The 24719-nt window shown below is 42.2% G+C and overlaps 1 protein-coding gene across 1 annotated transcript in view; it reads right to left on the bottom strand.

The window, feature by feature from the left end:
- NAA25 (N-alpha-acetyltransferase 25, NatB auxiliary subunit) overlaps positions 1–22364 on the bottom strand; it is a 72712-nt gene extending 50348 nt beyond the window's left edge. The window contains exons 1-5 of the mRNA XM_021698481.2: positions 22235–22364; positions 9425–9510; positions 8047–8185; positions 4788–4906; positions 17–91 (exon numbers count right to left, since the gene is read on the bottom strand). Coding sequence (XP_021554156.1) covers positions 17–91; positions 4788–4906; positions 8047–8185; positions 9425–9510; positions 22235–22292 — 477 coding nt within the window. The 5' untranslated portion in view covers positions 22293–22364. The remainder of the gene's footprint in view (positions 1–16; positions 92–4787; positions 4907–8046; positions 8186–9424; positions 9511–22234) is intronic.
- Between the last annotated feature and the right edge of the window lie 2355 nt (positions 22365–24719).

Genomic DNA, 24719 nt, shown 5'->3' with positions numbered 1-24719 from the left:
TGAATGCCATACTCACTTGCATAATTAAGCTCATCACAGACCAAAAGTAGTAAGGGTTTTTGGGGACAATCTTATATAGAGCCATGCCAGCCTGAAAGACAGAGAGCCATAAATACTTAATTTGGAAAACATCATACAAATGGCAATTAATGATCTAGATATGTGGCAAGAAGTTTCCTAGGAGAATAGCAACACGTCTACACGTCCCAGTTACTCTAAGTGCCTAGTGACTTGATGGATATTCTCTAATGGACAGCAATGTAGGTAATCACAAAGGTGAATTTTTACATCAGGAATATTTCACCTTTTGAACCAGATTTCTTCAAATTAAAGGCCAGTATTTTTGGAAAATACAGCAATCCAATATGGTTCTGATAGACTACCAACAAACATAAAATTTGGCTTACGAATGTATACCAACAAACTTACCTAAAAATACTGCACTAACTAGTTATAGTAAAACAAACAAAAAAATGCAGACAGTATATTTATTTATTTATTTTTAAAGATTTTATTTATTTGACAGAGAGAGAAACAGCAAGAGAGGGAACACAAGCAGGGGGAGTGGGAGAGGGAGAAGCTCAATTGACAATATTGAGGTGCTCCCTGCTGCTCAGCAGGGAGCCCAATGTGGGGCTCAATCCCAGAACCCTGGGATCATGACCTGAGCCGAAGGCAGACACTTAATGACTGAGCCACCCAGGCGCCCCCAGACAGTATATTTAAACTTAAAATCAGAAAAGTTTACTCTGGCATTATTAAAAAAATAATAATTCTTAGGTTAGGAAAATAATCAGGTTCTTTCAAGATACCATTAACTAGAACTGAACCCTTTCTTTGTGAAATGTATAATGTGAAATACTTAAAAGCAGGGACATGGCAAGAAGGAACAAAGTAGATCTATTCATGCATAACTGAGAATCTGCCCATAATTAGCCAACTAGTAATCAATGCTAAGAACTCAGCTAATTGTCACAGTTACTATTTTATGTTTTTTAATCTTTTGCTTATCTTCAGTCCACTTGAAAAATTATACAGAGCCCCTATTTAGTGGAAGGAAATGTCTATTCTGCCCATGATACAAAGATTGAGTCCCGGTCCCAAACACACTTAAAAGCTAGGGAAAGAGATAAGACAAATATTCAAATGACTAAAATAATACTTGGGAAAAAAAATAAACATCCTATACAAAAACACGATGCCTTTTTGTTTTCAAAAAAGGCATGGTCATAAGTTTGTTCATTCCTTTCTTTTTCTTTCTTTAAGGGAAAGTAGGGAAGGTAACTTAATCAATAAAGCCTTCTTCAAAGTAGCAGTCTTTCAGATGAACCTTGAAGGTTAACAGAATGTCTACAGGCAAAGATGGGGTTAAGGATACGTACACACAAAGAAAAACATTTGGGGTGAGTCAATTCTAGGTAGAAGCAAAATCTGAATCTGAACAAAATATTAAAGAAAGAAGAGACATATGTTGACAAGAACAAATAGGACGTTTGGCTATAAATAAGGATTAAGAGGACAGGTAGGGGAAAAGGGCTGAAAGGTAACTGAGATACTCTGGTCGTAAAGCACTCAAAAAGGAGTCTGTTATACAGAGTAAGGGAGTGATATGTATACATCTATACTCTTCCAGGAAGAGTATTTTAGCTGTATTGTGAAGGAAGAAAATAGAAGAGATGAGGCAATGAGGAACTGAACCAGGATGAGGTAGATCAAATAGAAAAGAGACCTCAAAGACACTGTAGAAAAAGAGTGAAAATGATTTAAAGACAAAATGGACATACAGGATAAGAAGGAGAGTCGAAGGGGTGCCTGGGGGGCTCCGTCGGTTAAGCATCTGCCTTTGGCTCAGGTCATGATCTCAAGGTCCTGGGATTGAGCCCTGAGTAAGGCTCCCTGCTCAGCGGGGAGTCTGCTTCTCCTTCTGCCTCTGCCCCTCCCCCCTGCTCGCTCCCTCTCCTGCTCTCCCTCTCTCTCTCTCTCTCTCTCTCAAATAAACAAAATTAAAAAAAAAAAGTAGAGTCTAAGATGGCTTAAGGTCCCTGCTTCTAACACCAAACTCTGGAGAAATGGAATGAAAAGTGTTAGAAAACCAATTTTACTTGATCATTTGGGGAAAGAAAACATTTTTATAATGACATACAGAAATAAAAAGGAGTAAAATATAAAATTTGTATGAATTTTTAATACAAAAGGTAAGACAAAAATTTCATGCCTGCACCCTATACTATGTTGCAGACACCGAAACTCTGCTGATACAGAAAACTTTTGAAGACAGACAAGTTTAAAAAACATGGCTGTGAACTGGTGACTCAGAATACAAGAACGTCAAAAAACAAATGAACAAACAAACGAACGAAAGGAAATATCATTTACAGAAAAAGAAAAGTCCAATTACCTTTGAACCCCTAGCAAATCTTCATTCAAGATGATTTTAAATATTACCTGCCAGGAATGTCATTTGGGACAGCAGAAGTCCTTAAATTTTCTGATTCCCTGGCTTCCCTCCCTTTTACCTCCACCAGTTAATGCAAATCATTTATTTAACAAAAATTTATTGTGCAGATGCTATTCTAGGCACTGAGGATTCAAGAGTGAACAAAAACGCTCACCCTCATGAAACATGACATTTAATTTGTAAACTACCTATTACCCCAGACTGACATACCACTTTCAAAATAAACATACATATAAACGAAGAAATTGTAACGATCTTAAGCAGCAAAAAAGGTAAAATAAAAATTAGACATTTCATTCTGAAACATTTAACACCAGAACGCTCTATTCTTCCAATATACTAGAATGGAATAATGTAAAAACAAGCTATCGCAGGGTGCCTGGGTGACTCGGCTGGTTAAGCGTCTGCCTTCAGCTCAGGTCATGATCCCCGAGTGCCGGATCAAGCCCCATGTTGTCCTTGGGCTCCCTGCTCAGCGGGGAGTCTGCTTCTCCCTCTCCCTCTGCCCCTCTCCTGCTCCATTTCTCTCGCTCATTCTCTCTCTCAAATAAATAAAATCTTAAAAACAAACATACAAAAAAAAAAAAAAACAAGCTATAGCTACAACGTATTTAGGATCAATGACTTATTAAGCCACATCAAAGCAGTGGCTCCTAAGAGCAAGATGCAAAGGTATATGTATATCTCTGCCAACATGTAAAGTTCAACAGTAAAAAAAAAAATAAAAATTCTGTTCAAGTGGCAGATTATTTTTTCCCTTTTTCAAAATTTACCCTGATATTGTCATTGCATTAACTTGTCCTTTTTGTTATTTTACTGCATGTATATATAATAGACATAGTTCAAAAATATGTTTTGTGGGATCATAAACTTAACACATGCCTTAAAAAAAAAGGAAATTAAGAGAACGAAAAGTATCCATAGGCCTATATCCTGGTAACATTTTGGTACATTCCCTTAGAGATATATCCTTTATGGACTGGTAGAAAAAGACAAAGACACCATTTAAGGGGAGGTGGGGTGTTGCATTTTATTCTACCATATGGATGAATCATAATTCCTTTAACTGTATCTGTATTAACGGACATTTAATATACTTTCCTTAAAACATATTCCTAGAAGTAAAAATGATATTAAAGATTTACATATATACATGTTAGCATTGCCAATTTAAAAATATATATCCATTTTACATTAAAAGAAAAATTATAGGGGTGCCTGGGTGGCTCAGTCATTAAGCGTCTGCCTTCGGCTCAGGTCATGATCCCAGGGTTCTGGGATCGAGCCCTGCATCGGGCTCCCTGTTCCGCAGGAAGCCTGTTTCTCCCTCTCCCACTCCCCCTGCTTGTGTTCCCTTTTCTCGCTGTGTCTCTCTCTGTCAAATAAATAAATAAAATCTTAAAAAAAAAAAAAAGAAAAGAAAAATTATAATCTGATTATTTTTCCTGAGAATATACTCCATCAGTAAATAAAACTTCTTCAAAGAATTATATTTGGGGAAAAAATTTCTTCCAATTTAAAAACTTGCATAAGCAAATACAAAGATTAATTTTAAGGAGAAAGGATTTATATTAATATAGTACCTTCCACCCTCCCTAATTTATCTATTGTTATAGTCTGATATTTCAAGTGAAGAATAAGACAAAATAAAAACCCAAGTAAGAAAGCTTTGCTTTCAGAAGAAATTATACCCACAAACAAAGCCATTTCTGAAAAAATGCTAGTTTGACATCATTACCCTTTATGGGCTTAACAGTTTCATTTCTCTGGGATGTTGACTTTACCCACCCACTAGTCCAAATGAGGCTCCTTCACATACATCTAAATATATGGAACACCTAAAATGTGCTAACTGGCAAATAAGCTGCCTCTGTGAAAAAGACAAGTATCCAAACAGTGGAGAGTTTTCCCAGGTGTATTTAAAAATCTCCTCAGGCTACAAAGAGTTAAATTTACAAATTAGATCTAAACTTTAAGGTTAATCTTTCTATAGTCTGTTCATTTTTTGTTCTGGGATTTCTGCCCATTTTCTGAAACTATAACAACAATTTCATGCAGTGGGACAATTTGAAGCCAACTTACCAGAACCAAACAAAACATACCACCAGGCCACCAAAGAACAATCAGATTTCCCCAAATAAAACACTTAAAGAACTTGAATAATGGTTCATCTTTAAAACACACAAGAAAGTATCTGCCTGATCTCCACACACAAATACATAGATTTGGCTCTACACACACATGCAAACATTCCTACAATTAAGTCACATTTAAAAAGACTGCGTCTAATAGCAAATCCCACAGCCCAGGAGGTTTGGAATCAAGTTACCTGTTGCATTTTCTTATATTCGCCCACTCTGGCATAAGCCATGAAGAGGTGAGAGTGATACTCCTCACTATTGGGAACTTTCTTCACAGCTGCCTCATAAAGTTTTGTAACTAACTCCGCTAGGATAAAAAGAAATAGGACATTCCTTAATTATTGAAGTATACATTAAATATTAACAGCATTTAATTTTTTTCCCCCTTTGGAGGAAATAGATGTCTCCTATCACTAAGGAAGAAGAAAGTATTTGTTTTGCCTCATCTGATCATTACTCTTCTCTTGGTTGGGTGTTATTCGATGAAGCATGGAATAGCTCAGGCCTCCCCAACACATTTGCAATATATAAATAAGACCCTCCAGGATCTAGCCTCTCTGTCTCCTTCCTACTTATTTCCCACAGCACTTAGTGTTTCAGCATCTCAAACTATTTGTAGCTCCACTAGACTCCCAGTGCTATATCATACCTCTGCATGTTCCCTCTGCCTGGATTCTCCTTTCCTCTCTTTTCTGCTCAGTGAACATCATCCAAGACCAAGACCCAGCTCAAATGTAATCCTCTCTGCAAGGAACTGTGCAAGTTCAAATGTAATCCTTCCCAAACACCATCTCTACACCTCCACCCAGTTTGATCACTGCTTCCTTCTACCATCTTTAAATTTTTTAAATAAGTCTCTTATAACATTTATTAACACATAATGTAGAAAAGAGTCTATTGATGAATTTCCCCTTATTTTTTTTTTTAATTGAGCTCTACATCCAACATGGGGCTTGAATCCACGACCCTGAGATCAAGAGTTGCATGCTCTACTGACAGCCAGCCAGGTCCCCCTGAATTTCCCCTTAAAGACTATGAGTAACACAAGGGCAGAGAGAGCACCTTTCATCTTTGACTTGGATACAATTCCTGTCATAGAGAAACATTCAGTATTTGTGAGATAAGTGATTTTTAAAAAAACACTGGGGGAGAATCCGTAACCCTAAATCAACATAATCCCTAAATAATCAGATATAATACCCAACTCTTAAATTCTGTCTTTTAAAAAACGAAAAACATGGGTGGCTCAGTCAGCTAAGCATCTGCCTTCAGCTCAGGTCATGATCCCAGGGTGCTGGGATCGAGCCCCACATTGGGCTCCCTGCTCAACAGGGAGTCTGCTTCTCCTTCTCCCTCTGCCCCTCCCCCCTCCTGCTCGCACTCCCTAATAAATAAAATCTTCTAGGGCGCCTGGGTGGCTCAGTTGGTTGAGCGACTGCCTTCGGCTCAGGTCATGATCCTGGAGTCCCGGGATCGAGTCCCGCATCGGGCTCCCTGCTCGGCAGGGAGTCTGCTTCTCCCTCTGACCCTCCCCCCTCTCATGTGCTTGCTCTCTCTCATTCTCTCTCTCTCAAACAAATAAATAAAATCTTTAAAAAAAAAAAAATAAAATAAAATAAAATCTTCTAAAAATATGAAAAACAAAACTGGAAAGTAACATTTCTGTCCACTGTCCACTAGGTTGGCAAAAATTTTTATTTTATTTTCCCAGCTTTATTGAGGAATAACTGACAAATAAAAATTGTATATCTTAAGGTGTACAACGTGATGGTTTGAGGGCAAACTTTCTTTTTTTTTAAGATTTTATCCATTTATTTGAGAGAGAGAGAGCGCGAGAGCACGAGTGCAGTGAGGGGCAGGGGGAGAAGCAGACTCCCCACGCTGAGCAGGGAGCCCGATGTGGGGCTCTATCCTGGGACTCCGGGATCATAACCTGAGCTGAAGACAGATTATTAACTGAGGAATCCAGAAGCCCCAAAGGCAAAATTTTTCAAGTAAGTCAAAATTGAGCAAAATTAATAAAGTATTACTTAGAAAAACAAATGTGATAAAGATTTTTTTTAAAAGCAAGATAATAAAATATATTCAGGAAACAAGTACCTCTTGGAATGTAAAAGGGGAAGTGAGATTGATAAGGAACACACAGGAAGCTGTCAGTATTGATAATGCTCTTTCTTAAGTTGATTGGTAGATTCATGAACGTTCATTATTCCACATCAAGTATTCTAGTGTGTTATATAAAATGTATCTTCTATACTATGTATTATGGAAGATACGTATTACTCCATAATAAAAGATTTAAGAAATTAACAATGAAAAACTTTATTTACAGGTGAAATGGTAGACTACCTAGAATATGCTTAGAAATAATCTGGCGGGGGATGGGCAGGGGGGCCTGGGTGGCTCAGTCGTTAAGCATCTGACTTCATTAAGCGTCTGACTTCGGCTCAGGTCACGATCCCAGGGTCCTGGGATCGAGCCCCGCATCGGGCTCCCTGTTCCGCGGGAAGCCTGTTTCTCCCTCTCCCACTCGCCCTGCTTGTGTTCCCTCTCTCGCTGTGTCTCTCTCTGTCAAATAAATAAATAAAATCTTTAAAAAAAAAAAAAAGAAAGAAAGAATCTGGCAGGGGATGGGATACAGTAAAATTTGCCATGGGACAATGACTGCTGAAGGTGGATAATGAGTTCAATGAGATTTATTATGCTGTTCTGGTTTTTTTTATGTTTGAAATTTTCCATATCAAATAGTAAAAAGGGGGGTGCCTGGGTGGCTCAGATGGTTAAGCGTCTGCCTTCGGCTCAGGTCATGATCCCAGGGTCCTGGGATCGAGTCCCGCATCGGGCTCCCTGCTAGGCGGGGAGCCTGCTTCTCCCTCTGCCTCTGCGTCTCTCTCTCTCTCTCTCTCTCTGACTCTCATGAATAAATAAATAAAATAGTAAAAAAAAAAAAAAATAGTAAAAAGGGTAACTCTTCCATTCAGTAAATCAAAATGTCACAAACCAACCTCAACTCATTCCAATTCAGGATACTAATACACGTAAAATATCCTTTCTGCCTGTCTTTGTAAATCATGGTTAATGCATTATTTTGACTATTGCCATCCACTCAAAACATGAGTGATAAGTAAAATGAACAAAGAGAGAACTCAATCAGAAATAAACAAAACCTTGGGGCGCTTGGGTGGCTCAGTTGGTTAAGCATCCAACTCTTAATTTCAGCTCAGGTCATGATCTCAGGGTCGTGAGATCAAGCCCCAGCTTGGGCTCCATGCTGGGTGTGGAGCCTGCTTAAGATTCTCTCTCTCCCTCTCCCTCTCCCCTTCCCCCGCCCCCTTGCATGCTTTCTCTCTCTCTAAAATAAATAAATAAATCTTTAAAAAAAAAAAAAGAAGAAGAAAGAAACAAAAACTTCAGCTCAAGTTTAAAAACAATGAAAAAGAAACATACGTCGGTGCATCTCCCGGTAAAGAATAGTCAGTGCCTGTAGCGAGTTGTCATCTGTTGGTTCAAGGGCTGCCACCTCCTGTGCTAACATGAAGGCTTCCTCTTGCTTTCCAGTTCTCTGTAAACCAATTGCCTTTAAAACCTGATACATAGGAAAAACATTAGTTTTAAAAGGACAGAAATGAAACTATGAGCCAAAGCTCCCTACTCAGAGGGGAGCCTGCTATTCCCTCTCCTGCTCCCTCTGCTTATACTCTGTCAAATAAATAAATAAAATCTTAAAAAAAAAAAAAAAGAGCCAAAGAAGGCCAACTTGAAAACACAAGATAAGCTGTAAGGTATGCCTAGGTTGCTATCAAGTAAACCATATTTTACTAAAAATCGCAGCACATCAAGAGTCTTTCCTATTCAGTCATATTAAGAAGGCAGAACAGGGGCACGTGGCTGGCTCAAGCTCTAGAGTATACAACTCTCAGTATCGAGGCTGTGAGTTCAAACCCCATGTTGGGCGTGGAACCTACTTTAAAAAAATAAATAAAAGGCACAACGTTGCTTAGAAAAAAGAAGTCTATCAATATAAAATAATTAAATTAGCTAAGTTATGTCCAAAATATCCAAAGAAATAAACCGTTAGCTTTTAATTAAATACTATTTATGACATTTAAGTAATCAGAAAAATAAATGGCTTAGGGGTGCCTGGGTGGCTCAGATGGTTAAGCATCTGCCTTTGGCTCGAGTCATGATCCCAGCGTCCTGGGATCGAGCCCCACGTCGGGCTCCTGACTCAGTGGGGAGCCTGTTTCTTCCTCTGCCTCTCCCCCTGCTCGTGCTCGCTCTCTCTCTCTCTGTATCCCTGTGTCTCGAATGAATAAATAAAATCTTTAAAAAAAAAAAAAAGAGGGGCGCCTGGGTGGCTCAGTTCGTTAGGCGACTGCCTTCGGCTCAGGTCATGATCCTGGAGTCCCAGGATCGAGTCCTGCATCGGGCTCCCGGCTCAGCGGGGAGTCTGCTTCTCCCTCTGATCTTCCTCCTTCTCATGCTCTCTGTCTCTCATTCTCTCTCTCTCAAATAAATAAATAAAATCTTAAAAAAAAAAAAAAAGAAAGAAAAAAGAAAAATAAATGGTTTAGAGCTTAGACAGGCGCCTGGCTGGCTCAGTTGGTGGAGTGTGTGATTCTTCATCTCAGGGTTGTGAGTTCAAGCCCTGCATTGGGCTCCACACTGGGCATGGAGCCTGCTTAAAAAACAAAACAAAACATAACCTGGGGAAAAAAAAAAACCCTGAAAAAACCGTCACTAAACAGATTTAATATCTTTTCCCTTTTAAGATTATAATATATAACCCACCAAATATAAGTAACTCTAGAGCAAATGAACTTACCTTAGCACAGTGAAGATCCTTATGTTTCTTCAACAATTTATCTGCTTGCTGAATTGCCATTTTATTATTACCATTATCAAGATAATCTATGAAAACAAATTATGATAGTTATTATATTCCTTCAGCAAATATGAAAAATGCATAGGCTGGTATGAGATGTTTCATAAAGTATTTTAATTCAGTATTAAAAACATCGTGGGGCCAATTTTAATTCTAAGTGGCTAGGATGGTCCAGAATACGATCTTATATTCCTATAGTCATCTCTCAGACCTGTTATAAAATTGTGTTACGGAAAAAAAGGAATCAATTATTATCCAAAAGTCTAACCAAAGAAAAGATTCATTTCCAGATGAGAAGATCTAGAAGAAAATGAGAAGTGTCATAAATGGGAAATGGTGGTAGCTGTCAATTCTAAATATAGAAAAATGACTAAACAGGCCAGTCCACAACCTACTACTACTACTACCTGATCCCTCTTTGCTCAGCAAGGTTCCAAATCAGTGTAGGGGCAGATGAGGCATAGATAACTCAAAATAAGTTATGGATCAAATGCTGGTGAGTACATGGAACAACAGCACCTCTCACTCAGTGCTGCTGGGAAGGTAAAATGGTAAAACCACCTTGGAAGACAGTCTGGCAGTTTCTTCAAATGCTAAACATACTCTACCATTTGATCAGCAATCATGCTCCTTGGTATCTACCCAAATAAGCTGAAAACTTACCTCCACACAAAAACTTGTACACAAATGTTTATGGCAGCTTTATTTATAACTACCAAACCTTGGAAGCAACCAAGATGTCCTTCAATGGGCCAATGGATAAACAAAATTGTGATAGAGTCGTACAATGGAATATAACTCAGTGATAAAAAGAAATGAGCTATCAAGGCACAAAAAAACACAGGAACTTTAAATGCATATTGCTATGTGAAAGGAGCCAATCTGACAAGGCTATACTATATGATTCCAATTATATGACATTCTGGAAAAGGCAAAAATTATAGAGACAATAAAACAATCAGTGGTCATCAGGGGCTGGGGGAGGGATGAATGGGTGGAGCACAGGGGATTTTTAGTACAGTGAAACTATTCTGTATGATACTGTAATGATGGATATAGGTCATCGTACTTTTGTCAAAACCCACAGAAGGTACAACACAAAGAATAAACCCTAATGTAAACTAGTAAACTATGTATATTAGTTAAAAATAACCTATCAGGGCGCCTGGGTGGCTCAGGTCATGATCCCAGGATCCTGGGATCGAGTCCCGCATTGGGCTCCCTGCTCAGCAGGGACTCTGCTTCTCCCTCTGCCCCTCCCCCGCTCATGCTCGTGAGCCCTCTCTATCTCAAAAATAAGTAAAATCTTTAAAAAATAATAAAGAAACCTATCATATTGGCTCAGCACCTGAAACAAAGTACCACACTAAACCAAGATATTAACAATAGGGGAAACTGGGGGGAGGGAGTGGGAGTGTGGGGATACTTAGGAACTCTGTACTTTTCCACTCTTTTTCCTGTAAACCTAAAACTGCTCTAACAAATAAAGCACATTAACAAAATGTGTGTGATACACACACCCACAAAGCAAAGATTCATTTCCAGAGAAGGAAAGTGAGAAGTGTTATAGGTGGGCAACATGGGTGGTAGCTGTCAGTTCTAATTATAGAAAGATGATTGAATGTGGGCCAGTTCACAATCTACTACCTCTAATGGTCCCACTTTGTCCATCAAGGTCCCAAATCAGCACAGGGACAAAGGAAGCATAAAGAACTCAAAATAATCTACGGCCCTGGTGGCCCAAACAACAGAAACAGACTATCATTTTACCTAACAAATTCCATTTTCCTCCAATGAATACTTGACTAAAACTTAAAACAGACCCACATGAACCCATGAGTTTCATCTCTTCAGTCTTTCTTCAATGCCATAACACAGATAAGCACCAAATATGCTAGGTGAAGAGATTAAGAAGCCCTACTCTGGAGGTAATCACAATCTAGGGAGGAAGGTCAAAAACAGACAGACTCACTGTGGAGGCAATCGAAATCTAGAAAGGAAGATCAAAGACCTAATACTCAGGTGGAGAGACTGGAGAACCAGAAAACTAAAAGCATACAAACTTGGCCTAACTACCCAAATATCTAACACCAGTTTTCTTAAATAGCTCAGCCAATATGCCATCATTTGTCCTTACAGAATACCTGACAGAGGTATTTCAGCTCAATAAAGGACACTTTCTCTTCCTAATAATATGCTGATCTCTTTCTGAGTCAGTTCTAAGTTACTTCTGACTCATTCCTGTAAGACTCCATGTTTTTAGAGCATACCCTGAAGAGTAATTAAACATCTGTGATGAGACCCCAGCTCTGAGGATCTGCCCATAAATGGATGAGACCAGAGGTCAGGACTATAAGGGCATTTAACCTTTCCCTCTGCACTTACCTGCCCATGCCCTCTTCTCTGGGAATGGTTTCCACTGCCTCTACTGCAGGGGTAGGATTGGATGACCACGTCTAGACCTTGTAACTACACCCAGTGGGGTGGATATTAACCCAAGGGTAAATCAGGTTTCTCCCTGGTAAACTGTAACTGCAACACTGAGTCACAAAGCCAGAGTGAGAAACTATGGGGAACCTCATTTGGAAGGAAATAAATATTGTTAGTCTGACATTACCAGTGGCAGCTCCAGAATTTCCATTTTGAAGGTGCCTTAGAGGATGCAAGTTAGTTGATGGGGAGTGAAGAAAAGGAGTTGTCTCTTGCCTCTTCATTCACATAACATTTATAAAAGTATTAAAAATGTCACTTATCTTTATCAAAGGATTGGGGGCAGGGCAGTGTTGATTAATTTAAGCTTGTAAAGAGAGGTCACATCTTGGTGTGGCCACAAAGCCAACATGTTGGGCCCTGGGTAAACTGATGAGTAGGCAGGGAAAAAAAAAAAAAAAACTCTGAAGAACCAAGCAGAGAATAAACACACACAGATAAAAGCATGGATGAAAATTGGCGGGGGCCGGGGGGGGGAGCTTTAGGGATGCCTGGGCAGCTCAGGTGGTTAAGTGTCTGCCTTTGGCTCAAGTCATGATCCCAGGATCCTGTGATCAAGTCCCACATTGGGCTCCTTGCTCAGCGGGGAGCCTACTTCTCCCTCTGCCACTCCCCCTGCTTGTGCTCTCTCTCTCTCTCTCTGACAAATAAATTTTTAAAAATCTTAAAAAAAAAAAAAGCTTTAGATCCTGACAGCTCTTCAGTTGTTGTTGTTTTTTTTTTTTAAGATTTTATTTATTTATTTGACAGAGACAGATACAGCGAGAGAGGGAACACAAGCAGGGGGAGTAGGAGAGGGAGAAGCAGGCTTCCCATTGAGCAGCGAGCCTGACATAGGGCTCGATCCCAGGACCCTGGGATCATGACCTGAGCCAAAGGCAGATGCTTAATGACTAAGCCACCCAGGCACCCCATCTTCAGTTTCCATCAAACCCTGAAAACTACATCCCTGCTCTAGGCTCCCACCAGGGTTTATAGCAAGCCCCCTTCACTAGAGCTTGTGTCAATGGGCTTCCGCTCCTTGCACCCAAAAGTTTAACTAAGACACTCCCCTACATTCAGCCAGTCTGCTGTCAGGCTCCCCCTTCCTGGATGCCTAGATGGTAAAAGTCTATTTTCGTTTTACATTACTGACTCTGGAATATAAATTAGGTAGCCCTTGGAGAAAACAGGCCAATAAAAACAATATCCCAGAGCCCCTGGGTGGCTCAGTAGGTTAAGCCTCCAACTTGATTTTGGCTCAGGTCATGATCTCAGGCTCATGAGACTGAGCCCCTCATCCAGCTCCATACTGGGCATGGAGCCTGCTTAAGATTCTCTTTCTCGGGGCGCCTGGGTGGCTCAGTCATTAAGCATCTGCCTTCGGCTTAGGTCATGATCCCAGGGTCCTGGGATCGAGCCCCACGTCAGGCTCCCTGCTCAGCAGAGAGCCTGCTTCTCCCTCTCCCTCTGCCTGCCGCTCTGCCGATTTGTGCTCTCTCTCTCTCTGTCAAATAAATAAATAAAATCTTAAAAAAAAAAAAAAAGATTCTCCTTCTGTCCCTCTCCTCTAAAAAAAAAATTAATTAAAAATAATAAATATAGGGCGCCTGGGTGGCTCAGTTGGTTGAGCGACTGCCTTTGGCTCGGGTCATGATCCTGGAGTCCCTGGATCGAGTCCCGCATCGAGCTCCCTGCTCGGTGGGGAGCCTGCTTCTCCCTCTAACCCTCCCCCATCTCATGTACTCTCTCTCTCATTCTCGCTCTCTCAAATAAATAAATCTTTAAAAAAATAATAATAATAATAATAAATATATAAATTGATATCCTAAATCTGTCTTTTTAGTAAGTTGTTTTAAAACTTACTCAAAGGTGGGGCCCCTGGGTGACACAGTCAGTTGAGCATCCGACTCTTGGTTTCAGATGAGTCCATGATCTCAGGGTCATGGGATCAAGCCCCGTGTCAGGCTCCACGCTCAGCGTGGAGTGTACTAGTGTTTTTTGTCTCCCTCTTCCCTCCTCTCTCTCTCTCTCTAAATAAATAAATAAACAAACAAAACTTATTCAATGGTAACTGTGGTTTGACCATGAGGCCTGGTGTTCCCTTAATAACAGGAATAAGCCAAAATCAGCCATCCACAAATCAGGCACAGTAAACAGTAAGATGATGATGCATAGGGGCGCCTGGGTGGCTCAGATGGTTAAGCGTCTGCCTTCGGCTCAGGTCATGATCCCGGGGTCCTGGGACCGAGCCCCGCATCGGGCTCCCTGCTCAGCGGGAAGCCTGCTTCTCCCTCTCCCACTCCCCCTGCTTGCGTTCCCTCTCTTGCTGTGTCTCTCTCTGTCAAATAAATAAATAGAATCTTTAAAAAAAAAAAAGTTGGGGACGCCTGGGTGGCTCAGTCGGTTGGGCGTCTGCCTTCAGCTCAGGTCATGATCCCGGGGTCCTGGGATCGAGTCCCGCATCGGGCTCCCTGCTCCGCGGGGAGCCTGCTTCTCCCTCTGCCTCTCTGTCTCTCTCTCTCTCATGAATAAATAAATAAAATCTTAAAAAAAAAAAAAAGTTGATGATGCATAGATGAAAGCAATGTTTGCAAACTATGGGTACCACTCTCTGAGTGAAATGTTTTTAGGTGGTCCTTGCAGTCAGCACTAGGTAACACAGTGAGAAGTTGATCTCTTCCAATGTTTCCCTTGTATTAAAGAGAGAGTCTCAGTTTAGGGTTAGCCAGTCACTTCTTTAATATTTTTTTTTCCCTTAAGATTTTAATGTAATCTCTACATTCAACATGGGCTCGAACTCACGACCCCAAGATCAAGAGTTGAATGCTCTTCCAACTGAGCCAGCCACTTCTTTAATACTTTCTAATGCTTTTTCTTTTAAGAGCAAAGGAACAGACTTCAGACTCAAAGCTACACAAATATCAGAATCTAGTTAAGACTTTAACAACATTGTTTTGTTTTCATCTTATTTTTATCATTTTGTTTTCTCAGCACAAGTGACAGGTCCTCCATTAATGATAATGATATAGATTATTTTTAAATAAATTTAAGTTAAAAATCAAGTTAGAGAAAAATATTAAGTAAATAATAGCACAGATAGATAATACTAAATAAAGCTAGAATCATCACACTGGATGGAAGAACGATAGAAAGTTGGAAAACACTGGGTTAAATCATTGGCAAGAGACTATCAAAATCTGTTAAATGACTAAGCCAGCCACCTTCATGGGTAACAATTTGAACAGAAGTGACTCTTCCTTACATATGCAGACAGCAGTAGGCCCTGACACATGCGGGCCTACTTGCCTGGTAGAAGAGGCCCTGGGATTAATTTGTCCAATCATACTTAGGGATACTGAGAGTAAGAAAGAGATCAGTCTTAGGGCGTCTGGCTGGCTCATGGCTCAGTCTGTGGAGCGTGCGCCTCTTGATCTTGAGGGTCATGAGTCGGGCATATGCCCATGTCGGGCATAGAGCTTACTTTAAAAAAGAGAGATCAGTCTTGTCAAAAAAAAAAAAAAGCAAGCAAGCTTTTAGGCTGTGTGTTCTTGCAGCTGTTGTGAAAGTCTCTAGGGCAGCTAAAATGACAACCTACACTGTTTCCACTTCCTACAAGAGCTTCAAAGACTACTGAAGATATTGCTCCAATTTAGAAAAAAAGACTGAATACAACTTAGCTCCATCTTTGCTTAAAAATTTTTTTTTTAAGATTTTATTTATTTATTTAATTGACAGAGAGAGAGAGAGAGACAGCAAGAGAGGGAACACAAGCAGGGGGAGTGGGAGAGGGAGAAGCAGGCTTCCCGCCGAGCGGGGAGCCCAATGCGGGGCTCGATCCCAGGACCCTAGGGTCATGACCTGAGCTGAAGGCAGACGCTTAACGACTGAGCCACCCAGCTGCCCCTTTGCTTAAAATTCTAAATGCTCTGGAATAGGAGCCTTGCTTTTACCAAGAATACAAATTGTAGGTGAAACATTCCTTCAGTCAACAAATTTTGTTAAATACCTACTACTCGCAAGATGACTGGGAGGGGTTGGAATGATGCCTCCTAACCAATTACCTCACAGCCTACATTTGCCCCCTTTTAAACTACTTCCCTCAGAATATTCAGAGCTATCTTTTTAAACTGCAAGCCTGATCACCTCACTCTCCTGGTTAAATCTCTTCACTGCTTCCCACCATCTTTAACAAATTTCAAAATTCTTAAAATGGCTTACAAAGCTGAGTCTGTCTACCACAGTAGCCTCATCTCAACCAACCTCTGCATTGCCAACACATAAGCCTTTTCTTAGGTCCTCAGGTGGAGCAAGCTCCTTTTTACACGCTACCTCCATCATTGCCTGACTAACCTCTGCTCTACTTTCATGTTCAAAGTAAGATGTCACTTCCATAGGGAACTTTTTCTTGTCTTGTCCCCGATGCTCAGATGCCCACATTGTATGCACTCATGGGAACCTACACTTTTCCTTCAAAGCTCTTAACACAGGGCACCTGGGTGGCCCAGTCAGTTAAGCATCTGCCTTTGGCTCAGGTCATGATCCCGGGGTCCTGGGACAGAGCACTGCGTCAGGCTTCCTGCTCTTCTCCCTCTCCCTCTGCCGCCCGCTTACTGTGTGTGTGTGTGTGTGTGTGTGTGTGCTCTTAACACAACTGTAATGACTATGTGTACCATTATTTTTAAGAAATCTGTTGAAACAATCTCCTTGAAAGCAGAAACCATGTCTCTGCTTTGCTGTTTGGTACTCACTCATTCCCTGAATCTACATTGTGCCTAGCGCATACTGGGCCCTCAATAAATAAGGTGAATGAAGAAAGGAATACAGAAATGAACAAACCATATGGGGGAAAAAAAAACAGTCTTCTAGAAATTGAGTAGTCTATCAGGAAAATGAGAGATGCATACATACAAAGTGACCACAACACAACAGTAAGTTCAAAGAACCAATGATTAGTGATGGCTTCATACTATTAAGTTGTTTTTTTTTTTTAAGATTTTATTTATTTATTTGACAGAGAGAGGCACAGCGAGAGAGGGAACACAAGCAGGGGGAGTGGGAGAGGGAGAAGCAGGCTTCCCGCCGAGCAGGGAGCCCGATGTGGGGCTCGATCCCAGGACCCTGAGATCATGACCTGAGCCAAAGGCAGACGCTTAACGACTGAGCCACCCAGGCGCCCCTTCATACCATTAAGTTTTTAAAAAATCTTTTCCACTAATTTTTTAAAGCTTTCTTTTTTTTTCCAAGTTTTATTTATTTAAGTAATCTCTACACCCAATGGGGGGCTTGAACTCACAACCCTGAGATCAAGAGTCGCATGCTCTTCCAACTGAGCCAGCCAGGCACCCCTCAACTAATTTTTTTTTTAAGGAGACTCTGCTCCACGCTCAGCATGGCACCCAATGCAGGGCTCAAACTCATGACCCCGAGATCAAGACCTGAGTTAAGACCAAGAGTCAGACGTTCAACCAACTGAGCCACCAAGGTGCCCCAACTAATTTTTTAAATAACAAACAGTGCAAGCCATGGTTAAAGAATAATAATTAAAAAAAAAAAATCTGAACAGTTCATACGGGCATAACGTGAAAAGCATTAGTCTCTTAAACCTGACCTATGCTCTCACCATGCTCTACTCTATGTATTCTTTTAGGAATTTTCTGTGCATTAAAATCATTCTTTTAAGTCTAAAATGCTTTAGAATGTATCGGTCTAAGTCAGACCTTTTTAAACGGTCATAATAATTAAAAAAAAAAAACAGGTGTACCAAGTGACTTTTCTAAAGAAGGACAAGATAATCTTCACTCACCAAGATGCCCTGCCCTCCTCAGGGAAAACAGGACATGACTTGCAGGGCTAACAATGCCCAACAGAAGGCTCAGAATAAATACCACATTGGATTGAGGACTTGGGAGCATTTACTAATTAACTATAGCAGAATCATTACCTGGAGTTGTCCAGGCACCAAAGGGAAACGTCTTAACTCACTAAAAAGTCACTATCATTCAGGAAACACAGCTAGGAAGTATGTTACACCTCACCCAGACTATAGCAAGACTGGAAGCCAGTAAGACAGATTAGAACAAAAGATCGTGTGCCAGGAAAGTAAATAATATGTATGTGCATTCTAGGGGCACCTGAGTGGCTCAGTCATTAAGCGTCTGCCTTCGGCTCGGGTCATGATCTCAGGGTCCTGGGATCGAGCCCCACGTCGGGCTCCCTGCTCAGTGGGAGGCCTGTTTCTCCCTCTCCCACTCCCCCTGCTTGTGTTCCCTCTCTCGCTGTCTTTCTCTCTGTCAGATAAATAAATAAAATCTTTAAAAAAAAAAATATGTATGTGCATTCTAAAAACTACGAGAATATATTTTTTCTTTGAAACGTCTCTACAATTGCTGACCTAGCAATTCCTGTATTCTACACAAATTGATGACGTGCCATACCTGACCATCACTTCCACCCTGCTTGTCCCCCTAGCCACTAAAAACATTTTTAAATTAATAATAATGGTAGAAAATAGCATTGGGGCTCACCAAGTCATGTCAGAGTACAAAATCTGTAAAGAACCACATAGCACAAGACAGTAATTTTAGCAAAAGGAAAATGAATAAAGTAGGTGTTCTAATAAGGTCAGGCGTGGTTTTCAAACACTAAAAATATAATATCTAAACTTACCAATTTATGAATAATGAGAAGCACTCTGAAGATGTTTTAACTAATGAGCTTTCTGAAAAGTTATTCTAAACCTGGACAATGAAAATATAATTTCAACCCACCACATCTCAACTCACCACAATTTCACAGTTAATCACCCATACAGTACTGTCCACTTCTACCCTAAACAATATTCAGCAAGAGCTGAGGTTACAGGCAGTTTCCAACAGTTGTAAAATGCTAAAACCTTGGCAGTACAAATAATGCTGTACAAAGATAGTGATGCTGCTAATTCTGAACTCAGTGAAGAGCTGGGCTCTCAGTGACAATGCCTGTGTTCAAATCCCAGATCTACAACTTACTAGCTGTAACTCTGAGCAATTTAATCTCTGGCCTTTAGTTTACTACTATGATCACAATAATCTTACTACCTAATAGGACAGTTAGCATACAAACAAGCACTCAATTAATGCTGACAGTTGTTGAACTTCTGGCTGGTGGGCAAGCACTACCTACCAAGCATAAGCTTTTCATTTACCAGCTAATGAATGTCTGAATTCAAGGAACAATACTGGTTTAGGGGTACTAATATATTTAAACACAAAAGCCTGGGGAGTCCCAAAGTTTGGAGGTCAAAAGTGCTGAAGTCAAGGACAGTTGGTACCCTCTCTTTTCCTGTTCCTGCCAGTTGATATTAATTGCCTTGAATTTTTTTTTTTAAAGATTTATTTATTTGAGAGAAAGAGAATGAGAGAAAGAGAGAGCACATGAGGGGGGGAGGGTCAGAAGGAGAAGCAGACTCCCCGCTGAGCAGGGAGCCAGATTCGGGGCTAGATCCTGGGACTCCAGGATCATGACCAGAGCTGAAGGCAGTCGCTTAACCAACTGAGCCACCCAGGCGCCCCTAATTGCTTGAAATTCTTAAAGGAAGCTTCTTCTAATACTCGCCCCATGAACTATAACAAAAGCTACATAATTCTGGCTTCAGTTTTGACAATACAACCTGTCACTTCTAGTTAACATATCCTAATGTTTAGCAACGTGAAATGGACAAGATTTTTCTCACTGAGTAGTTCAAAACACTGTTATTTCTAAATGACTTATGGGACACCAAAGGCATTTTCTTTGGTCCTCAAGAACAATTTTAGAAATCCAATTATTCTCAAAAATACTGAGTCTTGGGGGCACCTAGATGGTGCAGTCAGCTAAACATCAGACTCTTGATTTCAGCTCCGGTCATGATCTCTAGGTCCTGGAATCGAGCCTGAGTCAGGCTCCATATGCAGAGTCTGCTTGGGTTTCTTTTTTCTCCCTCTCCCTCTGTTTCTCCCCCTGCCACCACCCCCCTTCCTCCAAGCACATGAGTGCTCTCTCTCAAATAGATAAATAAATCTTTAAAAAAAAAAAGGTACTGAATCTGGTGGGTAAGGGATGGGCTAGATGGGTGATGGGTATTAAGGAGGGGACTTGTTATGATGAGCACTGGGTGTTTGTTGTATGGAAGTGATGAATCACTGAGTTCTACTCCTGAAAACCAGTATTGCACTGCATGTTAGCTAACTAGAATTTAAATTAAAAAAAGAAAAGTACTGAATCTTTTTAGTTTAAAGGAGGGGGGCACCTGGTTGCTCAGTAGGAGGAGCACACGACTCGATCTTGGGGTCGATCTCGGGGTCGCGAGTTCCAGCCCCATGATGAGTGAAGAGATTACTTAAATAAATAAAACTTAAAAAAAAAAAAAAATGTCTGCCGGTAGCTGCTGCCGCAGAGTCATAAGCTAGAAACTGTGAACCCTGGCTGGATTCAGTGCCTACCCTCAATCATCCTTATTTCATCCCTGCCCTCTGAAAATATATACTGGAGGGTATGGTAACATACACCATGGGGAAATGGAAATAGAGTCCTATCTCTGCCACTCACCACCTGTGTGACCTTTGGCAAGTCAGTGTCTTCAGCTTAAAGTGAGGAATTTTCTAGCAGTGGTTAAGAGGGTGAGCTTGGGACACTGGGGTTAGGATCCTAGCTCCATCAAATGTTAGCGGAATGACCTTAGGCAAATTAGACAGTATCAACAAAGCCCCATTTTTCTCATCTGTGGGGAGAAAAGGGGGGGGAGGATTTGCAGGACTGGAAAAAACTATCTACTTCATGAGAATGTGTGAATATTAAATAAGATAAGCCATATGAAGGGCCAATCACAGAGAATAACATAATAATCGGTCTATATACATTAGCTATTATTTCCCACCTCACAGGTTGTTGCTAGAATCAAATGAGATGTGAGTAAAGCATCATACAAATTTTATTTTATTTTTTTTCCAATTTTTTTTTTTTACATATTTTATTTATTTGACAGAGAGACACAGCAAGAGAGGGAACACAAGCAGGGGGAGTGGGAGAGGGAGAAGCAGGCTTCCCACCGAGCAGGGAGCCCGATGCAGGGCTCGATCCCAGGACCCTGGGATCACGATCTGAGCCGAAGGCAGACGCTTAACGACTGAGCCACCCAGGCGCCCCAGCATCATACAAATTTTAAAAGCAGGACCAACTGTGCTAGAAATAAAGTTGCCCCCTCCTCCAAAAAAGTTGAATGATCTCAGCCATGTGGAGAAACCTCCATTTAGTAACATTTACACTATAAGCTCGAGGTCTAGTTTGGCAAAAACCACTGACCTTGAAGCCTTCCTCACCATTCACTAAGACAGACCAACTATCTGAGGAGAGAGAGGAATTGCAAAAAGGACCACTGCCCAACTACAGAACATCCTGGTTACTGAAAAGGTGTTTCTCCCTGACTCAAATCTGTTGATTTTTCACAGCCGGATAGCAGGATGACATCAAGGTCTGAAAGCCTGAGAGTTGAGGTAAGCTTAAGGAGGGGGATCCACTTAGCAAGCACAAGGTAAGCTGCAGAGAAAACCAGAGAAGCTGCAGAGAGGAAAAGCCCTGCAGCAGCCCTGCATGCCCCTCTGACAAGAGCTAACACTGTCTCTTCACCGCTATTTTGGGCCCACGACCCCCCCCCCCCCGCCTCCCACGTGCGCCCAGAGCAGCTGTTTCTCCACCAAAGAGCTCTGGATTGGGAGCCTCGAATAGGGCCTGCTCCTGACTCGATCTGGGTGACCTTGCATAAGCCCCTTCCCCTCTTTGGACCTGTTTCTCCATGTGCACCGAGCACAGCTTGTCAGACGACCCCCTAGGCCCCGTTCTCCTAAGTAAAAAGTCTTTAGTGAGGAATTTTCCCTCAAGCAGAGTGTCGCACTCTCATGCCCGAGCCAGCTTTCACCTGGCTTGGGATCCACCTGAAATCCTGGGTCTTCCTTGGTGCGGCATTAACAACGCAGCCTGCAGGCAGCGCACGTCTCAGCGAGAGTGTGTCTCACACGGCCTGCACGTCGGGCCAGCTCTGCTGACCAGACGCTGCCTGGACCGCGCCGCTGCCACCGCTGGGCTCAGGAAGGCCCGGCCAGCGCCTACGCGAGGCCCGGGGCTGCGGCCTAGAGGCCCGCGCGGTCCGCCCCCCGCGCCTGCCAGCTCCGCGCCCGCCCCCTCAGCGCCCCTCCTGGACCTTCGCCTCGGCCTCAGCAGCTCTCGACGCGTCCGGCCGACAAGAGGCTGGCCCCAGGCACTCACCGTAAATGGGCCGGAGGCGCCTGTCGTTAGGGTCCTGCACATGGCCCCGCGTCGCCATGATGACAAGCGCAGAACCGCAGTGCGCACGCGCGGGGCAGGCCCTCGGGAAGGGGCTGTTAAAGGGCCAGCGCCGATCCCGCTCTTCTATCGCGATAGTCGCGGGGCTGCGACTGAACGCTCCTGCGCTGAAAGGGAAGCCCTCCGGCCCGCGGACCCCTACCCGTACCGCAGTGGCTTCTTCAATAGGAAACTTTCCTCCTTTGGCCAGATGGAATCAACCTGGGTGGAAGAGACGGCTGTTGGTATTGAAATCCCTTCCGAGTCACGTACTGGGTAGTGAGGAAAGGAGGGGAGAAACTCTTGGTCAAAGTTGGGGCTCGGCTGCTCCTGCTTATCGTATTTATCCTGTGTCCGAGGGAGGACCAGTTAGACTTGTCTGTGACCAATTGTTGAGGAACCGGGAACTCCTCTGGGAGACTGACCCAAGGGACAGTGGGGAAAGGGGTCTGTCCGATCTGGGGTGCCTGACTGGCTCAATGGGTAGAGCATGAGAGTCTTGATCTTGGGGTTGATGAGTTCAAGCCCCACCTAGGGCACAGAGCTTACTTAAAAAGGGGGCGGGAGGGGGGGAAGGATGCTGATCAACGGTAAAAATAAGCCTGAAAAGTTCAAGATCCCTTCATCCCTCGCCTGGGGCTCAACCAGCTAAGAAGCATCCTAGATTAATAGTGATGCAGTCAGGGGCGCCTGCGTGGCTCAGTCGTTAAGCGTCTGCCTTCGGCTCAGGTCGTGATCCCAGAGCCCTGGAATCGAGCCCCGAATGGGGCTCCCTGCTTGCCGGGAAGCCTGCTTCTCCCTCTCCCACTCCCCCTGCTTGTGTTCCCTCTCTCGCAGTCTCTCTCTCTGTCAAATAAATAAAATCTTAGAAAAAAAAAATAGTAATGCAGTCAGTTTGTCAATTATACCTCAGTAAAACTGGAGGGAAAAAGTAAATCAATTCATACAACACATAGTTATTGAATGCCTATTATGTGCCATGCTTTGTTTAGGCACGGAGGCTCCATCAATAGACAAAGTTTTCATGGAGCTTTACTTGTAGTGGGAGAGTCAAAGAAAATAGATAGTATATTAGGTGGTGATAAATGATTCTGAGAAAAGTAAAACAGGGACTGGAGAGTGCAGGAGGGAGGCAATTTTATATGCATAATGGGGTCAGGGAAAGCCTAGCTGAAAAAGTGATAATTGTCGAAGACTTGAAGAGGGAGGGAGCCACTTAGGTGTGCCAGGCTCAGTAGAGTCATAACCTAAGGTAAGGCCACACTAGTCACTATGATTCAAACTCAGGTCTTTCTGAGTAGAGAACCAGAGTCATGCCCTGTACTACAGTGTCCCCAGTGTCATCCTTGACCAGCTGGGGTTGATCCATTCTACTGATGTTCCTTCCCTCTCCATTTCTGGGCTTTTTAGTGTCCAAGGAAATGATTCTCCAACTTTAGTGCACATCAGAATCCCTTGGGAAACTTGATAAACATGAGTTTCCTGGATCCTACTCCCAGATATGCTAATTCAATCTGAGGACCACTCTGAAAAATACTGATTTGTCCCACATCAGGCTCCTTGCTCAGCGGGGAGCCTGCTACTCCCTCTGCCTGCCACTCTCCCTGCTTGTGCGCTCTTTCTCTCTGACAAATAAATAAAATCTTTAAAAAAAAAAAAAAAGGAAAGAAAGAAAAATACTAATTAAAGCATCTAGATCAAAAGTTTTTATTTACTTTTGTTTTTAAAGATTTTATTTATTTATTTGTCAGAGAGAGAGGGAGAGCGTGGCAGGCAGAGGGAGAAGCAGGCTTCCCGCTGAGCAGGGAGCCCGATGTGGGACTCGATCCCAGGACCCCAGGATCACGACCTGAGCCGAAGGCAGACGCTTAACCGACTGAGCCAGCCAGGCGCCCCTATTTACTTTTTTATTAAGATTTTATTTAAAAAAAAAAAAGATTTTATTTTTAAGTAATCTCTATACCCGGTATGGGGCTTGAACTTAATAACTCTGAGATCAAGAGTCACATGCTCAAAAAAAAAAAGAAAAGAAAAAATGGGGCACATGGGTGGCTCAGTTGGTTAAGCGGCTTCCTTCACCTCAGGTCACGATCCCAAGGTCCTGGGATCAAGCCCCCGCATCGGGCTCTCTGCTCTGTGGGGAGTCTGCTTCTCCCTCTCCCTCTGCCGCTCCCCCTGCTTGTGCTCCCGCATGCTCTCTCTCTCTGGCTCTCTCTCTCTCTGTGTCAAATGGATAAATAAAATCTTAAAAAAAAAAAAAAAAGACCCCTGAAACAAATAATACATTATATGTTAATTTAAAAAAAAAGTCGCATGCTCTACCGACTGAGCCAGCCAGGCACCCATCAAAAGTCTTTAGAATCTACCATAACAGCGAGTTAACAATTGCTATTAAAATTTTTTTAAAAATGCCTAGAAAAAAACTAGT

Source organism: Neomonachus schauinslandi, chromosome 14 (assembly GCF_002201575.2).
Source record: "Neomonachus schauinslandi chromosome 14, ASM220157v2, whole genome shotgun sequence".
Classification (NCBI taxonomy): Eukaryota; Metazoa; Chordata; class Mammalia; order Carnivora; family Phocidae; genus Neomonachus; species Neomonachus schauinslandi.
This window is presented reverse-complemented; position numbering and strand designations above follow the sequence as displayed.